Raw genomic sequence first — 10077 nt, 5'->3', positions numbered from 1 at the left:
TTGCAGAACGCAAGCTTCTAGAGGGCACATAACTCTGAAGTAATGAATTTAGGTAAAGGGGTGCAGAGCCAGCGGTGGTTTTGTAGGCAAACATTAATGCCTTGAATTTTATGCAAGCAGCTATTGGTAGCCAGTGCAAATTCATAAACAGAGGTGTGACTTTTCGGCTCGTTAGAAATTAATCTTGCTGCCGCGTTTTGGATTAATTGTAAAGGTTTGATAGAACTGGCTGGAAGACCTGCCAAGAGAGCATTGCAATAGTCCAGCCTGGACAGAGGATGATTAGAAAGGATAAGTTTGGAGACTTCTGCCTCAGTGAGTGAAGAGAAGGATGTGAACAAGTGTATGTTTGCTGGTAAGATGTGCTTGACAGATTGTGGTGTGGAAAATTGTGCACTGATGGTTTTAATTTTATTAATAAAGAACGTGGCAAAGTCATCAGCTGTTAGAGTTGATGAAAGAGGGGGAGGAGGAGTACAAAGGAGGGAGGAAAATGTTTTAAAGAGCATGTGAGAGTTAGATGAATTGTTAATTTAGTTATGATAATATGTCCTTTTAGCAGTGGAGACATTAGCAGAGAAGGAAGAGAGGAGTGACTGATACACATTAAGGTCAGTAGGATTTTTGGAATTACGCCACACCCTTTCAGCAGCCCTGAGCTTAGAACAATGTTCGCGGAGAACATCAGATAGCCAAGGGGCAGAAGGGGTGGTACGGGCTGGCCTGGAAGACAAGGTGCAGACAGTGTCTAAACAAGATGTAAGAGTGGAGCAGAAAGTATCAGTAGCACTGTTAGCATCAAGAGATGAGATTTACATAGGTGTAATAGTTTTTTTCAAAACTATAACAACACATAAACAACAAGGGTGGTAACTTGTTTTATAAACTACATGATTACACAAAAAATCATATAGCCTAAGAGTACTAAATTCCCTTGAAGCCTGAACAGTCATGAAGTCTTTGGTGTAGTCTGTTTCCTTTGGAGTCCATTTCTAGTGCTGTTTCACTCAGATGACTTCTGTTCTCATGAAGCTCTTTCATTAATTTCTTATGTGACGCTCTACACCAGGGTACTGCTTATGTAGATGTTGTAGCATACGCATATTCCTGCAACACAAGAAAACAAAGAAACAGCAGACCAGTAGCATTCATGCATAGGCTTAATTTTTTTAGACTTCTGTTGATCATATAGTGGTTTTACTTATTACATTAAACTTCTGGTGATTGAATTGTGTTTTTCTGAACCAAGTCTTAAATGATCTGACACCTATTTACCAGTGAGGTGGGGATATAACTACTGATAGGGGACAACCTATGAGGAAGTCTTCACCACATGGTTGGCCCCTGAGGCCTGTTGAACTTCGGTTCTACCCTGGGCTCCTCACTGGTCTACGTGTCCTAGTCTGTCCCTGTAGGTATTGTGCACACTGTATAGTGTGAGAAATGAGTTCCTTATGCAGAACCAAAATACATATATTTCCCAAAAAACCTAAAATAATGCAATCGTGACATTTCTATCCTCCAATGAAACATCAGTCCTAGTAGACATCATAACAGAAGATGGGTGACTGAATGGAATAGTCTGTAGTATAACATTTATGGCTGTGAATGTACATAACCAGTGTCTCCCAATGGGAGGAAGTGATAGTCAACTTCCTTTCTTCAACTTCAGAGTTGCAAGCAGACTGAGTAGGAGATGATTTACATTATTAATTTCTCTTACGTTGCTTTTGTTTTTCCTACATTCTTACATCCAATGTCCAGGTTTACCACAGTAATGACAATTGCCCTCCGTAGGACATTTACGTTTTCGGTTCTTTGTGTTTACCTTAAAGGATGCTGCTGCAATGTTAACATTTGCCTTGACAACAGAGTCTCTCTCCCAAGTAGCCAGTTTGCCCAAGTTATTTTGTAAAGTTTCATTAGACCATGTAGGGTTTATGAAGGATGAAATGTTTAATCTGATGAAAGCCCATCAAACCACACATGGACCAGTGGTCCGTTATCATCTACTACCTTCAGCTGACTGACAAAACCTTTCAGTGTACTCACTTACAGTTTCATCCTTCTTCTGTACACAACTAGTGATCTTTGACCAGTCCATTTTGGTCCAACAATGTTCTTTTAACACTCTCAGAACTCCCTCTCTCAATTCATCTTTGCTGGCATGTTGAAACTTAGAATTATTTATAGCACTTTCAAAATCATTGAATTCTGATTCTGTCAAGATCTGTGACATTAGCTGGGTGACTTCAGCTAGGGACATATTATAGAGCCGCAAGATGCAAGTCTCTCCTGAACTGAGAAAAATTTCCAATGACTGATGGCAAACTCTCAGCAAGTGTCACGGCTTCTCTGGGCACAGGAACAGACAGGAACGCAGGAGATACTGCAATGGTGAACTTTAATCGAAAACGCAGGAGCAAAGACATGGAACGAAGCCAAAATACAACAGTGACTGAACAGTGAAAGAAACTCAGGGACAGACTTAAATAGGAAACACAGACAAGACTAATGGATAAACACACATGACACAAATGAGACAATAATGATAACTATGGGAACTAATCAGGGAACACAGGAACATGACCAAATAAGGAAAAACAGGAACATAAACGTGAAAGCAAGTCATTCTATGGCCTAGAGCTGTATTGACTGCTTGTAAAGTGCCTTGCGAAATTATTCATACCCCTTCATTTTTTTTCACTGTTTTGTTATGTTGCTGCCTTCTGTTAAAGTACTTTAAATGTATTTTTTTCCCACATCAATCTACACACCACACACCATAATGACTAAGCAAAAACAGAATTGTCAAAACTTCATAAATTTATTAAAAATAAAAAAACTGAAATAAGTACATTGCATAAGTATTCATACCATTAACTCAGTACTTAGTTGAAGCACCTTTAAGGCCCCGATATACTTAAAACGAAGTTCTTTTTCGTTCTTCGTTTAGGGGTAAAACGAAGTTTGAAATACGTGAGCAGCAGTATACTGTTATCGAACATCCCGACGCCACCCACTCTGATGAAAGCGATGATTAAATGAATATGTAAATATGTGCTGCCCGCTTTCTTCTCAGTAACAAAATTAACAAAACAAAAAATGGAGAGAACAGCAAGCATTTTTTATAAAAAAGCATCTGTTCATAGCAACATGGTTATGCTTGCACAAGCTCTGCAAATTAGCACTCCCGTGTAGTCACATCACGTGTATTTACATGGCACTTTATTCAATATATTGCTTAAAAGCAAGCAGCAGTATTAAACCTGACAAAACTTAACTTAATTTAAAAAACTGAACTTAAAAGCAAAACTTAATTTGCTACTATAAAGTGGCTCTCCACTGCACGGACATCTCACCTCCAGGGATTCGACAGATGAAATGAACCCAGAGAAGTGTTCCGCGTGAAAGAAGGCGGAGCCTCAGCACACACCTCCTATGACGTAATCGTTACGGACCAATGGTAGTACGAACTTCGTTTTGGCCGGTTTTTGTTAAAAATTACGTCACATCAGTTCATTCTTCGATTTCGCTTGAAGTATATCAGGGCCTTTACAGCCTCAAGACTTTTTGGTATGATGCAACAAGCTTTGCTCATCAGCATTTGGCAATTATCTGCCATTCTTGTCCTCACCTTTTCACCTCTTAAGCTCTGTCAGGTTGGATGGGGACAGATGCCCATTTTCAGGTTTCTCCAAAAATGTTTGATTGGGTTCAAGCCCAAGCTGTGGCTGGGCGACTCAAGGACATTCACAGAGTTGTCTATAAGCCACTCTTGCTGTGTGCTTAGGATCATTGTCCTGTTGGAAGGTGAACCTTCTGCCCAGTCTGAGGTTCTGAATGCTCTGGACTGGGTTATCTCAATATTTTGGTGCATTAAGCTTTTATTCTACTCTGACGAGTCCCTCAGCCCCTGCTGCTGAAAAACAGCCCCACAGCATGAGGCTGTTACCACCACACTTTACTGTTGGGATGCTACTCTGCAGGTGATGAGCAGAGCTGGTTTCCTTCAAACATGAAGTTTGGAATTGCGGTTCATCAGACCAGAGAATATCCTGTTGGAAGGTGAACCTTCTGCCCAGTCTGAGGTTCTGAATGCTCTGGACTGGGTTATCTCAATATTTTGGTGCATTAAGCTTTTATTCTACTCTGACGAGTCCCTCAGCCCCTGCTGCTGAAAAACAGCCCCACAGCATGAGGCTGTTACCACCACACTTTACTGTTGGGATGCTACTCTGCAGGTGATGAGCAGAGCTGGTTTCCTTCAAACATGAAGTTTGGAATTGCGGTTCATCAGACCAGAGAATATTGTTTCTCACAATCTGAGGGTTCTTTAGGTGCTTTTTTGCAAATTCCAAGTGTGTTTTCATGTGTCTTGACTGAGGAGAAGATTGAGTTTGGCCACACTGCCATAAAGACCAGATCGGTGGAGCGTTGCAGTGATGTTTGTGCTTCTGTAGGTTTCTCCTGTCTCCACATATGATCATGGAGCTCAACTAGAGTGGCCATCAGCTTCTTGGTCACCAGTCTAACCAAAGCCCTTCTCCATCGATTGCTCAGTTTGGCCAGGAGGCCAGCTCTAGGAAGAGTCCTTGTTGTTTCAAACTTCTTCCAGTAAGAGCAATGGAGACTACATGCTTCTACGAACCTTCAGTGCAGCAGAATTTCCCCAGATGTGTGACTTGATGCAATCCTGTTTTTGAGCCCTACAGGCAGTTCTTTTGACCTCAGGGCTTGGTTTTTGCTCTGATACACATTTTCAGCTGTTAGACCTTTATTGAGAGGTGTGTGCCTTTTCGAATCATATTCATTCAATTGAAATTGCCACAGGTTAACTTCACTCGAAGTGTAATAACATCTACAAGCAATATGAATGCTCCTGAGCTAAATTTCAACTTACTTATGCAATGGAATAATTTAAGTTTTTTTTTATTTTTAACAAATTTGTAAAGATGTTAAAAATGTTTTCTTTGTCATTATGGTGTGTGGAGTGTAGATTGATGTGGAAAAAAGGTAATTTAAAGCATTTTATCATAAGGCAACAACATAACAAAATGTGAAAAAATTTCGCAAGGCACTATAACTTTAGTATGGGGGAACAGTGTCAACCCCTTCTGCCCTACTCTGAGCTTTTTGTCTTGCTCCACACACTTCAACTGCATTTACATTTTTATCCATCAATCCAGTATAGCGATTGTCCTCTAGTCTACAAAAAGAGTATAAATCAGGATAGCTTTCATCTGACTGTTGGTCTTTTGAGTCACTTTTAGTTGAGGCCTTGTTATGGCCAACCTTTTTAGTGAGACAGGACACTCTAGTCTGTAGTTGTTTGTTGTGTTCTTTTAATTTAGCAATACACTGAGCTTGTTCTTGTGCTAAGGATAAAGCAAATTCTCTGTGGCAGCAGATAATGCCTTTTATGTTTTTCTTTCTGATACATGCCCCAAGTACCTTTTTTGGATTCTTCATTTGACCATACTTTTTCTGGATCAATAGCAAATTTCTTTGTCAAATCCAATCTGACTGACTCGGTCACTGCTGAGTCCATGTGCTTTCCTAACAATGATTTGAACTCACTGTCTGTCCATAAAGGAGTGGCTAGTCCACCTTTCTCAGTTGTTGGAATCAGCCTAGCATTCCTTCTCAACATTTTGTAATGTCTTTATACAACAGGACATTTCCAACACCTCCCTGGCAGGCAGAGGATACACTTGTTAACACAGAAAAACTGTTGTTAACCTTCACTGGCAAAGCAGAGGATACACCAATAATGCAGAGGATAACCTATAGTTAATACACATCATAATGTATTCAACTTTCCCTGGCAACGCAGAGGATAATCAACTTGCTAACACACTGTAATAGTTGTTAACCTTCTCTGACTAAACAGAGAATAAACCTTCTTCCCCGGCAAAGCAGAGGATAACTAGTTTGTTAACCAAACCCTGCAGCTGTTTGTTAACACATCTCTAATAGCATAGAGGATAACTAAATTTACTAGTCTGTATAGTGGTTCTTTGGATAGAGTAACACTCACCAAATCATTGTTGAGCTGAGAAAAGGATCTGAAATTCAGTCTGGAACGATGCGAGGCGAGAAGCTCTGGGTCACAACACCAAAACTGTTGGTAACTCAGAAGCGAAGACCAGGAGAATCTTGGGTATTTATTGAGAACTTGCTTTGTGGCGCTGCAGTCATCAAAAGTCTGACTAAGGCAGGCATACATTGTATTTTATAGTCATTCAGTGGGCAGCTCTTAAAGGTGTCGACCGTACACATAACCTCAGAAGTGACTACTTAAACAAAACATCTAAAGACAATACAGGAAATCAAACTTCAGAAATCAAGCTTCAGCAAACCTACTCCCCAAATATAACAGTGCCTAAATGGTTTAAGCTGCACCTGGCCACGAGAACTAAAGACCTGTAAACTTTCACATGCAGGGCCGTCCTTAGGTGGCTGCAACTGGTGCGCTTGAGGGGGCCCCGCGGTGAACGGACCGAGGTCATGCCCCCATGCCAGAAATATCAGATGCAGCCCCGGATGCCAGTTCCTGTCAGAAAATTTCTGTTTTGTCTGGTAAACAAACAACTAGTAAGCAAAGTTGTCTAATACAAAAAACATGTTAAGAGCAAGACTTGTCTGGTACCCAAAACTGTATTAACAGTCTTCTGTCAGCCAAGAAGTTGACTGAGCAAAGCCAGAGAAGAGCAGAAGCAGGAGACGAAGTGATGATGATTAAAAAAAGGGAGCAAAGTTTATTGGATAATCTTAGTTGAGTATGTTTCAGTGCTCAGACTCCGTCTGACCAGCATAAATCCAACAAGTGTTATTATACCACAAGCAATAGGAATGGAAAATTACTGCTTCTCAACAATGTCCCATGATGTTAAAAACCTTGAAATGGATTTTATCTCTTACTCATGAAGACAAATATACCTTGAAACCACACATCATAAGACTAAACAACAATGGAAAAATAATATAAAACATAATATAATATACAGTAAATGTCTAATCAATACATGAATCAATGAAATGAGTACATAAATTGCTTAAATGATTATATGATTAAATGGAATAATAAAATGATTAAGTGAATTAATGAATGAAGAATAAATTAATATAAAAGAAAGAAAGTAAAACACAACACAAATGCTGTCTTGAAGCAAAACACACACAGGTTGCTAAAGAATCCTTAGATCCTTCATAATACTAAAATAACACTGAATTAAACACATGTAACCATAAATTCTTATTACTATAATACATGTCCTTTTTCTTGATCAGCAGCTATTCAGTGAATTTTACAAATGTACTTTACAGTGCCCAAAATATGTTTTGTATTACATTTAGCAAGTACAATTTATTTATATAGCACATATAAATAGAGCAAAGCTAATCAAAGTACTGAACAGAATAAAATACATGGCATAGATAATATAAAACAATATAATTAATACTTATAACACAAAGGAATAAAGATTTATAAAAATGAATATTAGATTTTTTTGCATTACATTAATGAGAATTTTCATGTTAAATGTGTTAAATCGTCACGGAAAAATGAGCAAAAAATGCTCTTAAAAATAAGATTCACTGGTTTTTTACTCTAAACATTTGAGGTGAAATCTGAAATCTGAGATTCAATCCGCAGTAACAATCTGATGAATGACTCTGAAACGCCATGGCTTGTGTCTCTTCTGCAGGATTCCAGGATCATCAGTGGAGCGTCTGAAGGTTCATCAGAGCGCTGTGGAGTCTCTCGGAATCGCCTGCTACACACAAGGTTAGAAAACCCCAGACGATTACAAACAAAACTACTGATGATGCTCCTCTGACTGTGTGTTTGTGTTCAGGAGCTCTCAGCAGTCTCTTCTACCTGGCCTACAACTTTCATAATGACGTGACGGGGGGAATCCTGACCAACACCAACTGTGGAGGTGCGTTTCTGAATGACTGTGTGTCGTGACTCACTCACTGAATGGCATGTTCAGCTGTGCTGATGATGATAATATTTGTGTGTTTAAAGAATAGTTCACCCAAAAATGAAAATGTGCTCACCCTCAGGCCATCCAAGATGTAGATGAGTTTGTTTCTTTATTAGATTTGATAAAATGTAGCATTACATCACTTGCTCACCAATGGATCCTATGCAGTGAATGGGTGAGTCCAAACAGCTGATAAATATATATCACGATAATCCACAAGTAATCCACACGACTCCAGACCATCAGTATCTTGTGAAGCCAAAAGATGTGTGTTTGTGAGAAACAAATCCATCAAGACATTTTTAACTTCAAACTGTTGCTCCTGGCTAAAATACGAGTTCATAATCCATAATCCATAGCCACTGAAAAAGTAATCTGGTCTGAATCAGGAGAGAAATATGCACAGTTTAAGCACAGTTTAAATTGTTCTAGACAAACATGTAGGAAACGGGATGGACTTTTTCACTAGAGGAAGTGTTATTATGAACTCATATTTTAGCCAGAAGCAACAGTTTGAAGTCAAAAATGTCTGATGAATATGATACTTGAAGATGAACAGATATTTTTCTTTTTAATTTCTGTGTGAACTCCTCCTTTAACATGCTGTGTGTGTCCACAGGTGAGAACTGTAACCGTGGGGCAGCATTGGGGGCTCTTCTCGGGGCCCGGGCGGTGTATCTCGGCTCAGTCGTACCACAGGAGTGGAAGGACGGGCTGGTTGAAGCTCAGGGGCGAATCACTGACATCCTGCAGGAGCTGAACAGATCCACATCAGTCTGATGTTCTTCTGCTTGTGAACTTCCTCCTGCACTGCTGTGCTGTTTAGCTCTTCTCTTGACTCTTCATATGTCTTTCTGTTTGCTGTGTTTATTCACACTCACACACACACACACACACACACACACACACTTTATTCACACTCACACACACACACACACACACACACACACACACACTCAAGCATGTGCTGCTGCCACAGGAAACGGTGCCCACAGATGTGGTTTCCAGCCTGCACTGTGGAAGACTTTCCTCTCGTCTGTATACCTTCAGTCACACTGTGACCTACTTGCATAATTCTCGTATTAGAACTTCATCTGTTATAGATTGTCCTGTTGTATAGAGTAAATGTTAATCAGATAGTTCATGCTTTAAAGATTCTCATTAGAATGTGTTTGAGACATAAACTTACAAGTTGATGTATTGCAGAACGTGATTGCAGAAGCGGCATACTAAACGCTCTTGAGGACACTCATTTCAGAGTTTGAAACAAAAATATATAATATAAATCTAATATATAAATATTATATTTTTCTTTTCTTGTTTTTAACTATTTGATCCTAAATGCTTGCATAAAAGCTGGCCATGATTTGAATTGGATAATTTGGTGATATAAATGTGGTGACTTAAGTGTAGTTTTTAGTTTCTAGTTTTATCTAGTTTGTAATTATGTAACTTTTAAAATAATGCATCATGATTTAACTTAATTTTACTGAAGTTCTTTTATTAAAGGGGTCCTATTATGCTCTTTTACAAAGTTGATTTTGTTTTGGGGGTGTACTAGAACAGGCTCTCATACTAGGTTGTTCGAAAAACACATTATTTTTCACATATTTTACATTATTACAACACCTCTCTCCCCAGTCTGGCATGAACGGCTCGAATAGTTCCTGTATCAAATGAAGGCCCGCCTTCTGAAATACGAAATGTGCTGTGATTGGTTAGCTGGGCCAGTGTATGTTGTGATTGGCAGCACTCGACGCCTGGTCGGGAAATGTCATGACCCTTACCATAGCCGCCTGCAAGCTTCAGTGTAAATATTGCGTCAAAATCAAATCAATTTGAGCGCGATTAAACCCAGATGATTGTAATCACTCTAAGTTCGTCTGCCTTGGGAAAGCTAGCGTGTCTCCGACATAGTGATAACACTTGTTGCCTTCTCTAGTGCAGCTCAACCAGGTCTCGTCCCATTCGTCGATATTTGTGATATCACAAATCCCGGAAAATATGCATTGTAGTCCAAACGAGTCGTTCGTTGTAGTTTTTGAAAAGTGATTTCTGTTAAATAAAATATCTCCTTTTGAAG

The 10077-nt window shown here is 39.4% G+C and overlaps 1 protein-coding gene across 2 annotated transcripts in view; it reads left to right on the top strand.

Moving 5' to 3' along the window:
• The window catches only part of LOC107654622 (uncharacterized), a 15582-nt gene extending 6685 nt beyond the window's left edge, over window positions 1–8897 (top strand). For both annotated transcript variants that reach the window (XM_016441782.1, XM_016441791.1), the window contains exons 7-9: window positions 7713–7792; window positions 7863–7946; window positions 8614–8897. In XM_016441782.1, coding sequence (XP_016297268.1) covers window positions 7713–7792; window positions 7863–7946; window positions 8614–8774 — 325 coding nt within the window. In that variant the 3' untranslated portion in view covers window positions 8775–8897. The remainder of the gene's footprint in view (window positions 1–7712; window positions 7793–7862; window positions 7947–8613) is intronic.
• Window positions 8898–10077: the final 1180 nt, after the last annotated feature.

The sequence above is a fragment of the Sinocyclocheilus anshuiensis genome, unplaced genomic scaffold (assembly GCF_001515605.1).
Source record: "Sinocyclocheilus anshuiensis isolate Anshui unplaced genomic scaffold, SAMN03320099.WGS_v1.1 scaffold2063, whole genome shotgun sequence".
Taxonomy (NCBI): Eukaryota; Metazoa; Chordata; class Actinopteri; order Cypriniformes; family Cyprinidae; genus Sinocyclocheilus; species Sinocyclocheilus anshuiensis.
Note: the sequence above shows the minus strand (reverse complement) of the source record. Positions and strands in the feature narration are given on the sequence as shown.